This window comes from Arachis duranensis, chromosome 6, assembly GCF_000817695.3.
Source record: "Arachis duranensis cultivar V14167 chromosome 6, aradu.V14167.gnm2.J7QH, whole genome shotgun sequence".
Taxonomy (NCBI): domain Eukaryota; kingdom Viridiplantae; phylum Streptophyta; class Magnoliopsida; order Fabales; family Fabaceae; genus Arachis; species Arachis duranensis.
Genome location: NC_029777.3, coordinates 102,925,144 through 102,945,486, shown reverse-complemented (window position 1 = coordinate 102,945,486; position 20,343 = coordinate 102,925,144). Strand labels below are relative to the sequence as shown.

Below are 20,343 nucleotides of genomic sequence, written 5' to 3'. Positions count from 1 at the left end.
TTGAGAAATACATATTTAAATGTTAGATAATCTTACAAAAAAACTAACATTAAATATGTATTTCACAAAAAATACATTAGAAATTGAATTTTGATGTAATTTTTTGCGAGCATGATTAGAAAAATGAGATATTATTATTCTTAAAACTTGGTGATTTTTTGTTAAGTATATATTGTTTTATGATTTTTTTAAAGTATTATTGGTTGTTAACAAAAAAAATTATAAAAAATATATACTTAACGAAAAATCACCAATTTTTATGTATAATATCTTATTTTTATAATCATTCTTGTAAAAAATTGCATCAAAATTCAATATCTAAGGTATTTTTTAAAAATATATATTTACGGTTGGATATTATTATTGTATTTTAAAATTATTTGAAGGCATTTTTATCGACAGTAAAATTCGAGTATATTTTTGTCAGCGTTTAAATAATTCGAGGGTATTTTAATGGTTAATCCAAAATGCAATATTACATGAATGTCTTATAATCAAACAGCTTACATGCATGTTTCATTTATACTTTACTCTATAAATCGAAGCTGTTAAGTTCGATTTAAGATTTTTTCATGTAAAACAAGCCTCCAACAAAATATACATTCTCTTTATGGCCACCACCTCTACCTCCATGACCACCTTTACTTCCACGCCCACCACAACCCCTACCTTGTCTAAGGGGGTCAATCCCTTCCTTCCATTGCAGTAATTTTATCCTCGATTTACTTCTATTTACGATCACTTGCTCGGGTACCAATGTAATTTCGTCATTTAACACGACATCTGTCTAAGACATCAGGTACCTAATTCATGGGAGTTGTCTGTCCTTGATATCTCTGTGCAGTCTCTATCAGAATCGAAATAGCTTTGGAGTTACCAAGGAAGAGCTCCAGCGACAAGAATCTCTGCCATGTTCATATTACCGCTTCAAGTATCACTGTGATGGATCTGGATTTGGGACAATATCAAACCAGAGAACATGATGGACTCTAATATTCTAATGGAGGTGTTAAGATTTTAAGGTCCTAGGGATATAGTATTCTTCCAATTGTGGTAGTACCTTATCCACCTGATGCTACTCTATAACCACATAGTATATCAATGCAGTTACTGTTCTTCATAATATCGTATATCGAGGCTCTAGTATTTTGGAATGCATTACCTGAACAACTTCGAGTGAACTATAAGACATTCATGTGAACTGTAAAAGGAAAATAGTGTTAAAGGTCATAACTTAACAATAAAAATCTCAGACAAAAACTTTCTATTAAAGCCACCTTAACACTTATATTTCCCGCTGCATTAAGTTTATTCTCAGCTTACAATGTGTCATTCTAGATCATTTTCTCGCTTAATATTAGCTGATATTTTGACCACTTGTCATTCAATACTTTAGTTTAATAATAGTAAAATAATTGAACGTTCATTAATCGACATAAGAAACATAAGTATCTCGAAATTCACGACTAATGAAATATATCAAACTTACTAAGTTTAAAACTCGAAAAAGGCCAAAAAATCTATGGCTAAAGTAGTTACAATGAATCAGTCAACTTAAAGATATTCTTATTAGCAACACAGCACATACATCAATATAACTATGAAAACGCGACAGACTTCTAATTGTATCTGCCCAATTTTTTTAGTTTAGCTACGTAGGCAACTAACAAATATAAAGACATGTCCCAAATTTATTTTCAAACAGCTGAGTCGAGTTAACAATGGTTAAAAATAACAATTAAAAAAAATAATTAAAAAATTATTGAAATCTAAAAACAACTAACGGTTAAAAATAAAAAATTATTTATTATAAAAAATTCATATAATTATTAAATTATAACGAGTAAAGTATTGTTTTTATCCTAATGTTTGGGGTAAGTCTTATTTGTGTTCCTTACGTTTAAATCGTCCTATTTGTATCCCTAACGTTTATAAAAGTGATTCAATGTTATCCTACTATCAATTATACTAACAAATCAGATTATATTTTTCAATTATTCTCACAACTTAGATGTATTCATTCTCAATTAAGTATTACTTGGATGTGTTCGATTTTAATATTATACCCACTATTTGTGTTTAGATTCAATTATGTCCCTAGAAAAGTGAATTATGTAAATGTTATAGGAATTAGTTTTAATTTTTGATAAGCTATTTTTTGGAATGGATCATCGATTATATTCCAGATATTTGTATTCTAACCTCAAGAAGAAATTTTTAAAACTGAAATTAAAGCGTTCATGATGTGTAATTGACGGCAGGATAACATTGAATCATTTTTACAAACAGTAGGGATATAAATAAGACGATTTAAACTTTAGGAACATAAATAGAATTTACCCTAAATCTTGAGGACAAAAACGATACTTTACTCAATTATAATCGAATTAACGGTTCAATTAATTATTCAACGATTAAACAAATAACCTATTAATACAGTACTTTGATTGGATTAATTGCTGATTTGGTTGGAATGATTATGCTAATTATAAACTAAACTTAAATTCCAAACGCATATATTAAGTAAATCCTTTTTCATATTAATAGATTACTGTAACATCCATCCAGCATATACCAAGCGATTCATCACTTTCAATGTACAAGGCCATACCTCTTTGACTTCACTATTAAATTTTCTACCAGATTTGAGTGGAATCTTTCTTTTTTAAATGGAAATAATACGAGGATGATGTTACATTATTAAATTATTTTAGTAATTAAATTTAATTAAATCGGTCTAATAATTTATTAATATAATAAAAACTAACTTAAGAAAATAAGAAGATACATAAAAGAAAAAAGTTAGTTGAATTTAGTTTAAAATAATTTACTTATCTAATATTTCTCATAATCATATTATATATGCCTGATTTGCCAGCAGTACAGTATCTCGAATTTTTCTTTTTCTTTTTTTCTGAAAAAAAAATAAAACGGTAATGTTTTAATAAAAGGGTCAATTACCCTCGTATTCTACCCCTATATGAATCTTGAATTCTTGATAGTCAATAACCGCTTCATCTATTACCTACTTTTAGAATATATAATAGAAATTAAAAAAAAATTACTATTCTTAAAATTTGAATCCAATTTTATTTTATGAAAAGCAAAGTACTATGTCTACTGTACCTGCAGATGGAGTTTTCTTGGAACTAATTAGAAGATTCCATTTTTGAAGTAATAACTTACTGTTTAAGTTTGCATGCGTGACAAACCACGGATAACGAGGGGTTGATTTCTAAACCTTTAATTTTAAGATATTAATTTTATGAATTTAATTTTAATGCATTCTCAATTATAAATTAATTTAAATGTGTATTTAATTAATTATATAATATTACATCAATAAAAATAATTATTTTTTATATTAACGGTATAAATAATTATTTATATAATTGTTCAATTATATTATAATGTTAATACATCAAAATTAATTTCTAATTTTAGTTGTTACGTCGTTTCTAAAATAATAGTAATAATATGTTAGGCCAACTGTGGAGAGCCCTTGACCACTGGGGAGACTTCGGGGAGGAATCAAGTGAGAGAACATAAGATGAGAAGACACCACATCCAACTCAAAACTTTAAGGTGTCAAATTAATGGGTCTCTCATCTTATAAACTCCTCACTCTTCCATGCATTTTTTGATGTGAGACTAATTTCAACACTCCTCACACTTGCAACACTAACATAATAATAGGTGAAAACTCAAGTGTAGTCAACTTCACGTGAAGTTAATAACTGAGAATCGTTAAATGATTTAATTGATTTGACTAAATCTTCATCTAACGACTTTTAACTATCAATTTTACATGAATTCTATACTTGAGTTTTTACCATAATAATAACAAGGACAGGAACTAAAAAAATTTCACCTTTAGGTGCAGTGTTAACTACCAAACACGACCTAACCGATGAAATGGGATAACCAAGCAATTTGATAAAAAATGAGGGATGCATGGCATGCATGTGATGTGCATAATAGAAGCCTGATAATATGCCACCAGAAAACTTTGTACGAACATGATTTCAATGCAAGTGGCAGCAATTTTATATTGCTATGTGAGCAGTGAAACATGTGTATGATTAATACTTGCATTGCAACTTGTAATCCCAGCGATTTTACTAGCAAAATAAAAGGGCTTATTATGACACTTCAATATAATCCACAAAACCTGGCATTGTGATCTTTTATTATAAGACAATTCCATAGATTATCCGTATGGTACTACCTAGTTGTCATATTTTAGATCTCATGTGTGTTTCAGTGCTCTGAGATCTCAAAAAGATTTAACTCATGAATCATTGATTATAATATTAACTTATTAATTTGATTATTATCTTTTACAATCATGCTAAATATACATTAAAAAAAATAGTTATTAATATAAAATACACATTCAAATACAAAATATATATTAAAAATAAATTAAATTATACATATATCTATACTAAAATACATGTATAAATAGGATTTTTTTTTTATCTTTTATCATATGTTATACATCTAGCTAGATGACCCTAAGGTCATAGGCACTTTTGATTTTGAGTAAACTTTTCAATTAGCATTAGGGCACATTGAATGTATTATAGGCAGAGTTTGCACATTGTTTTAGAGTAAAAAATACGGGGAAAAAAAAATAAAGTCAATGTAGGAAAACAAGGAGATCTCCAAACCCTGAAGCCTCGACGGGAGGATGCTAAATCAATATAGAACTGTCAATTTTATGCAATTTCAAAATTTTCTTTTGTCATGTGTGTTTAAATTACCTTTGGATGAACTATCTATCGAAAATTTATATCGCTAAAAAAATAATTAATTTTAAAAGATACTAACAATAAATAATTACAGCAAATTTAAAATGTGACAAAATAATTAAAAATTAACTAGATATATATTTTCAAAAATAATTTTAGAGATTTAATTTTAAATCTTAATACATTTTTATAACATAATTAAAAAATTAATATATTTTATTTTTAAAATTTGGTGATTTTACGTTAAATAAATATTTTTTTTGCAAATGTTTTCGCTTGTGAATAACAAATTTTTTTTTATAAAAAAATAATGTTTAAAAATTGAATTTTGTTCTATTTTTACCTGCATCTTTTAAATAGTTAATTATTCAAATATTTTTACAAAAATTTAGATTAAATACACAAGTTATTTTCTAAATATAAAAAATTATTTATCACTTATATAAAAAAATTTATTTTTTATTTTTGTTATATTTTTAAATCTTTCATAAAATTTTATGATTCATATCTTTTACATCTTTTTATCTGCAATATGAACCTTTTGGATAGATTTTGATAATTTAGCACTTACCAATTATTATTATACTTTTTGTGTGACTTATGTATGCATATAATGCTACACATTTCAAGAAGGAGAGTATTTTGGATAGATTAAAAATCTTAGAAAGAAACTAGAGAGAAGCTTTCAATTGCTACTCATTATTCTTTGTTCTTGCATTGTATCATCAAATCCTCATTGTCTTGGCCTATGTCTCGTCTTAGTCTCTCCAGCATAGTTAAAGGGCTTTACACCTAAACGCATATTTAATAACAAGTGGCAATTCTTTTTTTTTTTCAACATTATCAACAACCAATATTTTTATACTTTGGTAGTTAAATTACTTTCATTTTGGAACTCTTAAAAATGTTATTTATCTATAAATTAATAAAATTTATTTATTGGATAAAATTTAATATTTTTGATGCGGTCAAACGATGACCAAAACTGCAAAAAAGTGATTGCCCAAGAGTTTCCGGTGGTATTGGTCTTTGACCTTAATCACTCATCAGGCTTCAATTAATGCTTAATAAGTCAAAGAAAAGAGACATATTCACTAGCTATGATCACTAGCTACCACATAATCAAAAGCGAAGTATATTACCATGTCCATCTGTCCATGCCTATATATATAATTGGAAAGGAATTCTCTCTAATTTTTTCAACATTTAAATATAGTGTGATTTTTTATCATTAATTTTATAAGTAGAATTAAAATTAAAAATAAAAAAATAATAATAAAAAATAAAAGATCATAATTAATACCATCTAATTTTTTTTCATTGAAAAGAATTCACTCCCTATATAATTGATCTTTCAATTAATTGAGTCTTTTAAGTTATTATTTCATACTATCAAATTAATTTTTACGGTGACAGATAAAAATAAAGGAAGAAAAAATATAATTTAATCACGTTGGTTATAAAAGGATTATAATTAAGAAATGTTGTAACCATTTTAGAAATATTAGTATTATTAAAATTTTAATAGATAATTTTAATAAATAATATTTTATAATTGAAATTAATAACTAAAATTATTGAAATATCAATATAATATTTTTAAAATACTTTAAAATACTTAGGTTTGATTTGGTAAAGTCTTTTAAGAAATATTTGTATTTTTTAAAAATTCAAGCTACTCATTTTATATTGGTAAATTAAAAATACTATGTGCTTGTATTTGCAGCTTTTAAAAGATCGAAATATTTTTTAAAGTATCTAAAATAGAGTTTTTTAAAGTTGACTGTTACTTTTAAAAGTTTAAAAGTCTAATATAACCTCATATGTTAACTAATTTTTAAATTTAATATTTACATTTAGGTAAATTCTAGCCTACCCTTCCTATAATAACATGTAATTTACCCTCTGTGACATGTCATCTTTTAATTGGTTGCTATGTTAACTATGGTTAAATTATTAGTAATTAAATTATAACCCAAAGTGGGTGATTATGTAATTAAATACCTCCAAATTTAATTTCAATGTCATCCAGAAATCCCATATCATCATCACCATCACTATCATTATCATCATCATCATTATTATTTTCATCTTCTTTTTCGTCTTCCCCTTCTACACTATCATCATAAAAAGCCATCATAATCGATTTCACGTTCTTAAATTTTAAGATTTTCTGAATTTCGCAAACGTAAACTTAGTCTCACCTGAGCTAGGTTCACAAAACAAAAGCAGTTTTTATAACTAAACAAAAAGAACACAAAACACAGAACACGACCTTACTTGAACAGGATCTGTTCTATAGGCTCGTACATTTGTATCCTTGAGTTCTAAGAAGACAGGAACCAAAGTTTGGCGGATGAACTATGACCGTGAGGTCAGAGTGTGATTAATTGTTCCAAAGCGCATGCCATCTGAACGGTGGAGGATCGTTCGCGCTACAACCTTGTGGTCGAGATGGTCTCACGGTGTTCTGACAGACTCAAATTTTTTTTCCCTAGCCATTTAATTAGTTATTTTCTCTAAATACTTATTTCCTGGTTCATCAAAATATGGAACACCCAATGAGTTGATTTTTTCTTTCAATTTCAAAGAGAAATGGGACCGGGGTAAATTGAATTTCTACACAATAATAAAAATATAACTTTATTTTTTAATGTTTATAGAAATTATATATTTATTCCTCTTATAAAAATATTTAATTACAAAATTACCCTACTTTAGTTAACATATTAACTCTTATTGAGTTAAATTAACTCAAACTAAAACTAAGCATCCAATTAAAGTATGTCACATTACGAGGGATAATTTACATGTTGAAATAGAGGGAGTTGGGTAGAACTCACCTTACATTTATATCTATTATAGTATTTTTAAATTTTAAAAGTTATTTTACCAAACACAATTATTGTTGTTTGTGTTTATTAAAAGTTATTTTAATTTAATTTACCAAATATAAATGTTTCAACTTTTAAAAAGTCATTTTTAAAAAATTAACTTTTTATAAACTATTTTGAAAAGTAAAAATTTTACTAAATTAAACCGAGGATCTACTAGACCTTCTAAAAACTTGATTGACTCCTAATATCCTCACCAAAATAACAATAACAAATTCAATTTAAAAATTAACTACTGCATTATCATTGTTAATTAGTTTCCTACTTGATTTAAAGCTGTTTGGTAGTGTGAGTTCTTCAATTTTGGGTTGTTGCAGGATTGATGAACAAATAATGAACCTGCTGCAAAATTGAACAACTTTTAGCCTTATATATATTAACAAAAATAAGATCAATAATTAACCTATATTATTATATAACATTTGGAGAATTAATTCGTATTCATTGAACTAAATTATTATTTAACAATTATCAATTATCCAACTTCACATAAACTTAATTGCCCATGATAAGTTTTTACTTCATTGTTTTCATAATTTCCAATCACTTTAGTAATTTCTTTTACATCTAATTGAAACTCATTCTCATAATACATAGGATTAATGGCCTCCATAAAGGATCAAATTAGAAAAAAAAGAAATATGCAAAATTCCTGTTTTATCCCTTATTCCTATCTGCACAAAGGACTCTGAGGATGGTGAGAATAAGCAAGTTGATTATCAGAGGAAGAAGAACAACAGCTCATAATCTCTTCAGCATTAAGCCTGCACTCTTGATTTGCAGTAGTAGTTGAAACCTTTTCCTTCTGATTATTATTTCTACCATTATTCTTTCCTTCAACCATTTTCAATATACTCTCAAAAACCGAGACTTCACAAGGGATCCTAAGAACACCGGTTTGTTGGAACCCAAATTCTTCCTCTGCTTCTCTCAGAAGAATCTGGAAGGCTTGGTGCCCCAAATAAACGGTTGGAATTACGAACCGTTTAAGCTCTTCACCAACACAAATGGCTAAGTAACCTTTCGGAACCACCGTGTTGTTATTCGCGGTCTGCGCCACGTCACGTTCCGATAGCGAGAGCGTTCTCTTTAGAAACTTTATACTTTTGCTCGTAGTAGTGCCGGTGTTGGCGGTGGTTCTCCGGTGGTCGTCGTGGTTGTTGTTGTTGTTGTTGGTGTTATTGCTTGCTATCCTTCTCCATTTCTTGAGGATCTGTTGAAGCCTAACGATTTCTCTGATCTTGTTTGATTTCCTTGGATCCATGGACATGGTTGGTTTTTGGTGAATTTCTTTTTGATTTTGAAAGTAGTGAAGAGTGATTTGGGGTTGCATGATATTGATGATGGTTGTTGCTTCCAATTTATAGAAGACCACTAAGACCTTGGTATTTGTATCTCTCATTTCTCAATAATCAAATAGAGAAAGTCACAGTCGGCTACTTTTATTAAAATTTAGTTGACTTGAGGTAAAGTTGATATTTGAGAGTCGTTAGATGATTTAATTGATTTAGCTAAATTTTTATTTAACAGTTCTTAGGTATCAACTTTATGTAAAATCGATTGCACCTGAGTTTTCACCTAAAATTTAACCAATATTTAATATTTAGATTATAATTTTATATTATTAAAAATGTTAATAATAATTAATTAATGATTATAAATTAAAAAATATAATGATTTCTAGTATTACTAAATCAAATATTATTCTTCATTGTTTTTTTAAGTTAACGCTATATATTATACAAAATAAACTCATATCATTATAAAATTTTATGCAACAGAGTATGTAAGAAAAGGTTAAGTATTAATAAAATATACTTAAAAGTTTATATCGTTACAAAATAGTTTTGAATATAAATGATAAATAAATTTTTGAATAATTTAAAAATACAACAAACATAATAAAAAGTATATTGTTTTTATAAATGGCAACTGACTTTGTCTATTTGATATGAATTTGTATAAAAATATTTAGATAACTATTTAAAATGTGCATAAAAAAATGAAGACAACATTTGATCTGTAAATATTTTTTAAAAACAAATATAGTTATTCACAAAAAATGAAAAATTATTGAAGATAAAATTACCAAATTTTAAATATAAAAATATCTTATTTTTTTAAAAATAATTATAAAAAATCGCATCAAAATCTAATTTTTAAAACCTTTTTAAGAATGTATATTAATATTTGGTTATTTTTGCAAAATTTTTTAATTTTTCAAAAACTTATTTATTATTATATCTTTTGTAATTATTTCTATCAACAATATAAACTTTTGATACTATTTTGATAATTTATATATAAAAAATAGTAAAAATTTATGTATATTTGACTTTATGTAAAGTTAATATTTAAAAATTATTAAATAATTTAATAAATTTGATTAAATTATTATTTAATAATTTTTAATTATCAAATTCGTATAAAACAATTACATATAAATTTATCCTATAAAAAAAACACCTTAATTTAACAGTTGAACTGATAAAAAAAAAGTTGGTTTAACATACATTAGGAATCTAATAATTGTGATGGATGTCTTGGTTCATATTTAAATTTATAATATAGCAAATGTACATTAGTACATGACATAAGTTAAATTAAGTACATCTAAGAGACTAATAAGACACTGCCACACACACACACATATATATAATACGAATTTGGAACTTTCTGTTTCACATGCATAGAAAAATTAAACCAAATAACAAAACTATGCCAGGATATAGAGTTTATTATAAATTTTCAAGTTTGCATTCACATGTGAGTGATTAGTTTAACTCTGAGCATAAGCATTTCTGAAGCACCCTTTCCTTGCTTTGGAGGTTAAACCCATATGGGGTTAGTTTTATTTAAATCACATGTGACTAGGACTGAGATCTTACAAGTGAAATTATGAAAAATTTTTAATTAATTAAAACACATTTTGCTAGATTAAAGCAGCGATAGGTTCTGAAAAAATCTTAGTTTAATTTTTCGAATGCAAACTGCCCTGAGACTGAGAGTCAAGGAACCCTCGTACAATACAAATTGTACCGTACCATGCGAAACTCTTAGTTTATTTTAATTGCATTTATCTCTTACCTGATGATCTCAATTAATTAAACGTCAGATTTAGAACTTCTTTTTTGGGTAACTTGATTTATAACTTCTATGAGAGCCATGTGACAAGGTATGGGGCATCAATGGAATTTTATGTATAATATTATAATAATAAGAGTAAAATAAAAACCAAGTCCTTGAATATATTGATTTTAGATTAATTAATTTAAAAAACATTGTCAATTAAACTTTTTATGATGGTAAATAGTGAATATATATTATGTTCTTCTACTAATTCATTATATACAATCTAATAATAATATTTATGTGTACGGTTATCTAACGTTTAAGTATGTAGTACGTAATAATTATCATCGTTACATAGACATTAGCGATTGTATATTGGTATCATTTAGATAGTAAAGTAAAATCCTCACTATCTTCTTAGTTTTTATATAACATTTATCAACTGTTTTTTTTTTAATTACAATTTTTAATAAAATAGGTGAAATTTCTTTTTAAAAATTATTATTTTTATGACAATTTTTCATAAATAGACATATTATTATAATAAATGGTGTATATATATAAGTATCATTATTAAATTTTACGTAATGAATTGACGAAAAGACATAACCTATATCTAGCATTTATTATCATATAATAATAATAGTAGTGGTAGCATTATTTTTATTTAAAATTTAAAATAAAAATAATTTAAAAAAATTAACTAATATTAACGAAAAAAATTGATTGATTCCCTAACTATTTGTTTTTCATAAAATACATATACTCTAAGATTAATATAGAACAAACAATGATTAAATTTCTTCTTCTTCTATTTTTGTTCCTCCTAATAATAACTTTGCACTTTAGCACTTTGAGATGTTCCATTCCATGCATGTTAACTTGGACCTTGCATTATGTGTATTTTTAGGGTAATGTTTTAACTTGGACCTTAGGAGTGAGCGTTAATGACCAAAATAAGAAAAGCTTAATTTTATACTAAGTTCATTGCATTATATATATTTATTTATGTGGAGTAAAAGGCATTTTAATTAATTAATAAATATTAGTTAATTTTTTATTATAAATTTTTTATTTAATTCTCATTTTTTGGCAGTTCAAAATTTAAAATTAAAATTTTAAATTTAGATTTTTAAATTTATAATAAAAGAATAATTTAAAAAATTGACTGATATTTGGTTAGAAAAAATGATTTTTTTTTTTTGTTAAATTAAAAAAGAAACAAACTTTTTTAAGACCAGTGGTTGGCTACACATCTAATTTAGACACACACAAAAAAAAGGTAGTTGGCTACAGCAACAACTGATTGATGATATCCTAATAGAGCAGCGAATAACAATAATTGCAACATAAGAAGTTCAAATTTTATTTGATCACTATTCCTAGCTAGCCTAAAAGTATGATGATAATTAATAAAAAGTTGTATGTTGAATTAAAGTATGGGAGAAGGAGTAATTTAAGTCTTAAGTTATGGTAGAAATATTATTATTGATGTGTGACGGTGCAAATAATAAACTTTCCTTACTAAGTAAGCAGTTTGACTTACTTCCATATGTTTGTGATTAAAATAGATAGTGATGATGATGATAACATGAATCAAAAAGAACTTAATCCATGTCCGAATGCAGAAGAATACATGGACTATGAAAACGAAGCTACATAATTAAAGATTAGGTTCGTACATAAAATAAAATAAGATTAAATAACTGATCTGACTTTAGGCATAATACTAAATTAATTAGTTTTGTTTCACAATAATAATAATAATAATTAAAGTATATAAATAGAGATTCTCCAAACATGATCCGCACTCGGTTGCACCGTTTGAGAGAATTCTATGATCAATCATGAGCAGAAATGGTAACCTAATGTGCTCATTGGGGGTTGTGTGATCATTTTTTATTCAACATCAAACCACCGTTATTATTCGAATTTTATTAGTAAAAAATTGAATCATTTTACTGATTCAATGGAAATTTCATAAAAAGGGTAACCGTCTCTTAATAATAGAAAATTTGTTCTAAACTCAAATTTAAGAAAGAGATTAAAATATATATTATTTTGATATTATCTATTTTTTAGTTGTATAGTTGGATGAGATGCGTTTAATCGATAATCAAATCATTGGAATGAGAAAACTGAATTTGTTGGGTGGCCTTCTAGGTAGTCATCTTCTTATCATATGGCCTTATAAATTTCAATTATTGCTCTATTAATAACTTCATTGTTCCATAAATAATGGTTTGACTGACAAATGGTTATAGCACTGAGCATGGGGACCAAACTAAAAATAATATAAGATAACGAGGAATGTGTGAATGTTGCTAAAATAATGTATATTATGACCAATTTTTTTGGTTCAATTGAAGTTAATCTTCAATGTTCAACAATAGAGTGAGCATGGATCGCGGATATTTGATTATTCGTTTAAATCTGAATCGAATCAATTAAATTGATTTTAGAATTAACGGGTAATTGGATTTAATTCGAACTAAACTAATGATTTTTTTAGTAATTAGTTTGGATAATGATTTTAAAGATGCAGAATCTGAATAAATTCTATAGACTCGATCATATATTAATTAAATAAATATATATATATATATTATATTTTAATATGTTTGAATTTTAATATCTTTAGTGTTTTATATGTTTGGATTTTAATGTGTTTAATTTTTAATATATTTAATATTTAACATGTTCGGATAATTTTTATTAATATTACATGTTTATTATACTTACAGAATTTTTTAGATAATTTTTTTTTATGAATTTCTATTTCATTGGATACCCAATTATCCTAACTAAATCAATCCGTTTTTAATCAGTTTGGTTTGGTTTAAATACACACAAAAAAAACGTATACACAAACTAAACCAAATCAATTACATACAATTTAATTGATTCGATTCTAATTTTACCTTAAATCCAAACTAACCCAACCTATACTCACTCCTTCTCGACAATCGATAACTCACCACTAATCTCTAGTTTTATCGAGTATACAATAGCAACATATCTTAATTTATCATTTTCTTAAGAGTTTTTGTCCGAAAACATAACCATTTAACATTTTTAATAGAATAGTGTCCGAAAAGATAGAAATTACAAAATAAATCCCTAATAATCCTTCTAACAAAATGCACCAACCAGTAACTTGCTTGCATTGCCTTAGTCAATTGCTAATTTATCTCAATCAATCGTTAATTATCTATAAAATTACTAATGCCTCTAACGGAATGATATTTTTGTTGTGTTAATATTTTTTTATGGGGTTAAGTATTTTTTTTATTTCTAAGGTTTGGGGTGAAAATTAAATTTGTTTTCAACTTTTTTTTGTTATTAAAATCATTCTCAATGCTCACAAACACTTTAAAATCATCCTCCTCTCAATTAACAAATTTTTGTAGACACTTTTATCCTTTAGGTTGTTACTAATAGTTGATGCCTTTAATAATTAAGAAAATTAATTTTTTTTATAACTAGTTGGAGAGAGAGATTAAATCAAAATCTCCCCATCAATCAAAATAATCAAACGTCTGCTAGGGTTTCAGAAGTTGCAGTGCAGCCATGGCTTTGGAGAGCTTAAAGTCGTCTCGAGTCGCTCGTCTGCGCAGAAGAGGGAGCTTCTCTATGGGCATGGTAAGAAACCTGTGCTATGAATTTCGGGAACGAAAAACAACTCTGATCGACGATTTTGGGGCTGCGTCTAATCTGAGGTACATTTTTTTATTTTTGTTCTTGATTGATGGTAGTGTTTTGTTTCTGGGGACTGACTATAGTAGAATCTTGTAGATTAAAGAAGAGTGTCAGTTTTTTCATTGGGCAGATCCAGAAGCTGAAACTGAAGATCTGCAAGTTGCAAGGTTGAAGAAGAAAGTTGTAACCCTAAAAGCAAAAGCGAGGGACTTTGATTGGAAGTTGAAGGTTGCTGCAGTGTTGGGCATGGTTGGTTGGATTGGTTGTTTTTTTTTCTGGTTGCAGATTTGGTTGAATTAGAAGCAGGGGCTACCTTGTGTGATGCCTCTGAAAATGGCTTGATAAAATCAGGGAAGAAAATAGGGCTCTTTTAGTTGGAATGTGTTTAGACTTTGATGAAATTGTACTTTTACTTGAGCTTTTTTATTTGAATGAAATTGAGTTTTGTAACTTGACATATATTGTGTTAATGAAAATCTATTGCTGTGACTGAACAGAAATTGTGTTACTGAGCTTGGTTTTGTAGGTTGGTCAAGAATTATGTAAGTGAATTTCTGTATTTGTAATTTGACAAGAAACTGGCAATAAAACTGGATCTGGTAGCTTGGAGTTGTTACTCAAGAATTGTGTAAACTTCACTTGGTTATATGAACTAACATCAGAGACCACCACAAGCACATTTATTAAAACACCACTATGTCAAATTCATTCATAAGCATATCTAAATAACAACAAAAGATGAAAACTTCAGTCACCATCAAATTCATTAGTTGATAGTTGGACCTAGAACAAAATATTGTCTAGTTAAAGAAAAACAATAACAAAAGATGAAAACTTCAATCACCACAAACCTAGAGCAATTCTATTGCTATCTAAACAACAATAAGCATAAACAGTATAACATAAGTTTTAGATAAAATAAAGTCTTACAAATATTGAGTATACTCAACTCGACACTACATTAGTAACATAACAACATCTCAAATTTTTAAAGTTTTTCCCAAGCTTTTGGAAGAAGTTTTGCCATCAGCCTCAACTTTCTTAGAGAAACATGTAGTGCAATATTGTGACTGAAGGAGACAGTCTTGACTGGTTGGCTTGAGTTGGATACATCCTTCTTCTTGGGTACTGATGGTGGTTGTGTTAAGCTTCTGATGGGCTTCATCTTGGACTTTCGGTGGAGAGTAGCTGCCGCTGGTGTGTTGGACTTAAATGATGGTGGTGTGGGTTTGGACTTGGGTTGGGATGACTTAGACCTAGTTGTGGGTGATATGCTGGTGTCTGGTTGGGGCTGTGTTGATGATTTTTGTTACAGATTGGACCTCTTCTTTCCTCTAGTAGCTGATTAGACAGTAGGTTGTGATGATGACTTAGACCTGGTTCTGGGCATTGAAGATGAACTCTTTCTCCCTCCATTGATTTTCTTGACAGCAGGTTGTTTAGGTGGTTGGACCTGAAATATAGCAAAATTACTTTTAATCAACCATTTCAATAAAACTCTAACATACATATTGTAAATACATTTACAGGGAGAGGTGGCTTCTTGCATCGTCCCCTCTTGTGACCTGATTCACCATAATTTGAGCACTTCTAAATCTGCCCCTCCTAAATAAGTGAGACTGGCTTTTACTCGACTACAAAGTATGCATTATCCCAATCTTATGTGACTAGCCACAAGTATGCTTAAGGTTCATAGACCTAAGCTGCCAAGTTGCTTCCGCACTCATTTTTACAGCATATAACCAAAAAGGACAACTCGGATGACAAATAACCCTTACTCTAACCAAGTCAAGCTTGGTATACCTGATCCCCCTTCTTGTTGCACTGCATATGCTGTTACAGTGTCTTTGAATTTCTCTCTTGAAGCATATATAGTTCCCACCTCCCACTTATACTTCGTCATGTCTTTAACATCCTTATGAATTGGATACCTCCTAGTTTTATAGTTATCTTCCTCCCGCCTGTCCTTCTAATCTGAACCACCACCAACTTCATAATCAAAATCTATTTCATCACTATTGAGGTCTTCCTCATGACTAAAATCACCATTCACAACGCCTTTGCCTTTATCAATCCGATCACCATCCTTAGCACTTGTCAGATCCTTAAACTCACTCTCATCATCATACTCCTCTTTACTATCTGTAAAATAAACTTCATCTGCACTATCAATTTCAAGATCAGACGAAAAATTCCTTATCATTGCTGTTATCATCACTGTTTGATTCATCTCGTGCATTTTCAGCAGCCACATCTGGGTGCAAGTTATCTCCTTCATTAACTTATTCCACATTATCATTTTTCACCTATTGACTTGTTCACCTTCATAAACCACTAATCGATTCCTAGGATTTTTTTCTGTTTTGCCTCTAACATCAATATACCCAACTTCAAGAAATTCGTCAGCATCCTCAACTTTATGCACCATAAACATCTCAACATGACTCCTCAGCTCCGCAATTCTACACATCTCAAGTGCATCTCTATCAGCAACAAATAACTTCAGATCTTTCTCTAACCATTCAGCTGTTGGATCCTTATACTACAAAACTGATATATTTTTCTTTGTGTACCCAAACTGTCTTATCTCTGCATATGCCTTAAATACAGACCAGCAACCACTCTCATATCAACATCTTCAATGAGTGTCTTTTGTCCCCCTATAAACTGTAATGTCCCATTGTCATATCCAAATCGATCCCCATGGTAGACACTCAGATTAAAGCTTCCCATCCCCTAAAACGAAAAACAAAAAACTTTAAATCAAACCCTAGCAGTTTTTTGAAAACTAACGGAATTCATTACACATTATTACGTTTTAAGCTCCACAAAACCGAAACTAATGGTGCATACATACCTAATTCGAGATGACAACAGTGGAATGACCTGCTTCCATAATCTCTCCAACGCAGTCCAAATACAGTAACACTACTCCTCAAGTGATGATGAATTTCTGTTAGGGCATGATTGAAGGTGAAACATCAATTTTCAAGTGTGTAATGTAAATGAGACACTGAATACCTTTCGCGGGAATAAAAACGAAGCGTTAAAGACTTTAGGAGTAAAAGTGTCCCAAAAAATTCATTAATGGAGGGGAGGATGATTTTAAAGTGTTTATGAGCATTGAGGTTGATTTTAATAACAAAAAAAGGTTGGGAACGAATTTGATTTTCACTCCAGACTTTAAGGACGAAAAAAAGTACTTAACCCCCTTTTTTATATTATCCTAATAAAATCATATCTTTCAAAAGTTTGAAATAATAGAAAAATAAATAAAAGATTATTATTTTTAATATATTTTTTTATGTAAAAACCTCTTTTGTGTTTGTTTATATTTTTTACGTATGTCTTCTTTCGTCTTTTATTTATTTTTATGTTAAAATTTTTCTTTTTGTGTCAACAGAATTTGAACTTTATAGTTTTTTAGGCCTAAGAATTTTATACCATATAAAATACAAAATTCACTGTGGTGCCTATGTGATGAAAGAAAATTTTGAGAACATTGTGATGGAGGTGATATTATTCTTTGATGTTCCCAAATATTTTTTTCTTTGCATTCTGTTTTAGTAACTCATTGTAAATTTGAATTTTATTTAAAAGTTTGTTATTGATTAATAAATTTTTGTATGCACAAGTTATAATTCAAATAATCATACTTATTTAAGTGCACTAATAATCTAAGTTAATCACTAATTAAACTAACCTAAGTTGATTTCTTAAAACGAAAGTTAACAGTGAGATAGTTGGAGTGAAGGGAAATTTTCAGATCAATTTACTAATAATATATTGTTATGGTTGTGTAAGCATAGGCATGATGGTTTTTGCTTTTTTGATTCGGAACGGTGTAATGTTGTATGATGTAAGGCATAAAAAATCAAGATTTTACATAAAATTAAAAAAATAAATTAAGTACGTAAAAAGTAAAATTTAACAAAATTTAATTGTAAAATCGTCAGACTTAGTAAAAATTTCATAAAATTGATTAACTCATTTAGAATTGTAATATAAAAAAATTTTAAGACTTAAATCGAGATTCTAACTACTATTATTACTATTATTATAATAGTCGTGGCAATATGATTGCGGCTATTTTTGCTAGGGTCAAATTAATAATTTCACTAAATGCAAATTACTACATCAGCAACTAATGTACCACAAAGGTAGCTTCATTATTTTTCACAGTCACGAGTGTTTATAGTTGTTTTTTTTTTTGGACTTGATAGTTAGTTTATCTTGATATGCAAGAGTTTATCTTCGGGAGTCATGTTTTTTGTTTTTTCGTATAAAATTATGTCTTTTTTAAGGGTTAAAATTATTAGTTGCTCTTCTCTTAATTTATAAAATACCCAAAATTGTAGACAGAAAAAATCTTTTAAAAACTTAAATTCACTTACTCGTGGATATCCATGGTTTTATCCCTATTTAATTTTTTTTTCCAAAGTTAATACTTTTATTGTAATCAAATGGTTCAATTACAATACCCACACAATCAGGGATAAGCATATACAATAATAAAAATTTGGGAAACTCCCAGAAACAACAATACCAAACTAAAGTATTAGGGATTTAAAACAAAAAAGTCGAGCTATTCTCTCCTCTTCAGTTTCAGTTGCTATGCCACCCAAGTCACCCAAATTCTTCTGCAAATGTCAAAGCTTGGGACAGAATTTTCTCAACCTCAACTCTGCAATTTTAAAAAATGAGAGCATTCTTGGACAACCAGATCTGCCATAGAAGGTAACTTACTTGACTTATTTTTTCTTTTGGGTCTTTTCTTCTTCTCACCGCTTCCAGCAACTGACACCACTACTCCCATGGTTTCATAGTCGGATCTCTGAGAATCACACTTGTTACTGGTGATTGATTCCATACTTGCACAACTCCCGGACAAAAAATCAAAGCATAGAGGTGCGTTTCTGGCAGTAAAGAACATCGCGAACATAAATTGGGGATCTGAGGCATCCTCTTACGAAGATTTGTCTTCACTGCTAGCTCTTCGTGAGCAAATTTTCATAGAATTACCTTGATTTTTAGTTGGCATCGAACCTCCCAGATGCTCCTCCATAGTTGTCTACCTTAAAATCTGACATGAAGATCTTCGATAGGCTTATGAAAAAACTTGTAAGTCACTTTATATCCCGTTCTAACATTGTACTGACCTGAGCCATGCTTTATCCACCTGACTGAATTTTCACCTTCTTCAATGTCCATTTGGCAGATTTGTTGTGCTATGTTGGGACTGAACATACTATGAATGAGCTGTGTATTCCAACCCCATATCTCATTGAATAGTTGTCTTAGTCAGATCAGATTTCCATCACTGCAATCTTCTTCCTGTACTCGAAATGGAGGTAAGTTACCAAACCATGAATCTTCTTTGAATTTTACTATACCCTGTGTCGTGACTTTCCATTTAGTACCCTATTCCAGTACTTTTCTACCTTCCAGTAAGCTCTGCCAAGTCCAAGATGGTCTCAGACCTGGTTTCGCTCCTAAAAAAGATGTAAGTCTAAAATATTTTTTTTTGAAGACTTTGTAAAATAGAGAATTGGTTCAGTCATTAGTCTCCATCCCTACTTTGCCAGCATCACAAGATTAAACGCTTTGAGATCTTTAAACCTCATACCGCCTTCCTCTTTAATTCTGCTCATTGTATCCAGATGATCCATTGGAATTTTTTTTATTCTATTTTTGACTCCACCAGAATTACATCATCATTTTATGAATATCATCTAATAGTGATTCAGGCAGTTTGAAACAACTTAGAGTATAGATACGTATAGCACACCTCACAGCTTTGATTAAGATTTCTCTTCCGCTTGCTGACAATAGCTGACGCTTCCAACCTTGTAGCTTCTTCGACACCTTATCTTTTACAGAAGCAAATGTCAAACATTTAGATCTGTTAACAATAGATGAGAGAC

At 28.7% G+C, this 20,343-nt stretch overlaps 1 protein-coding gene and 1 pseudogene across 1 annotated transcript; one reads left to right on the top strand and one right to left on the bottom strand.

The window, feature by feature from the left end:
* Nucleotides 1-7,024: 7,024 nt before the first annotated feature.
* On the top strand, nucleotides 7,025-7,234 carry LOC127740001 (uncharacterized; annotated as a pseudogene).
* Nucleotides 7,235-8,281: 1,047 nt separating this feature from the next.
* Nucleotides 8,282-8,995, bottom strand: LOC107495158 (auxin-responsive protein SAUR36-like). Its single transcript, XM_016116251.3, has one exon. The coding sequence runs from the start codon at nucleotides 8,979-8,981 to the stop codon at nucleotides 8,319-8,321; it is 663 nt and encodes a 220-aa protein (XP_015971737.1). The 5' UTR covers nucleotides 8,982-8,995; the 3' UTR covers nucleotides 8,282-8,318.
* Nucleotides 8,996-20,343: the final 11,348 nt, after the last annotated feature.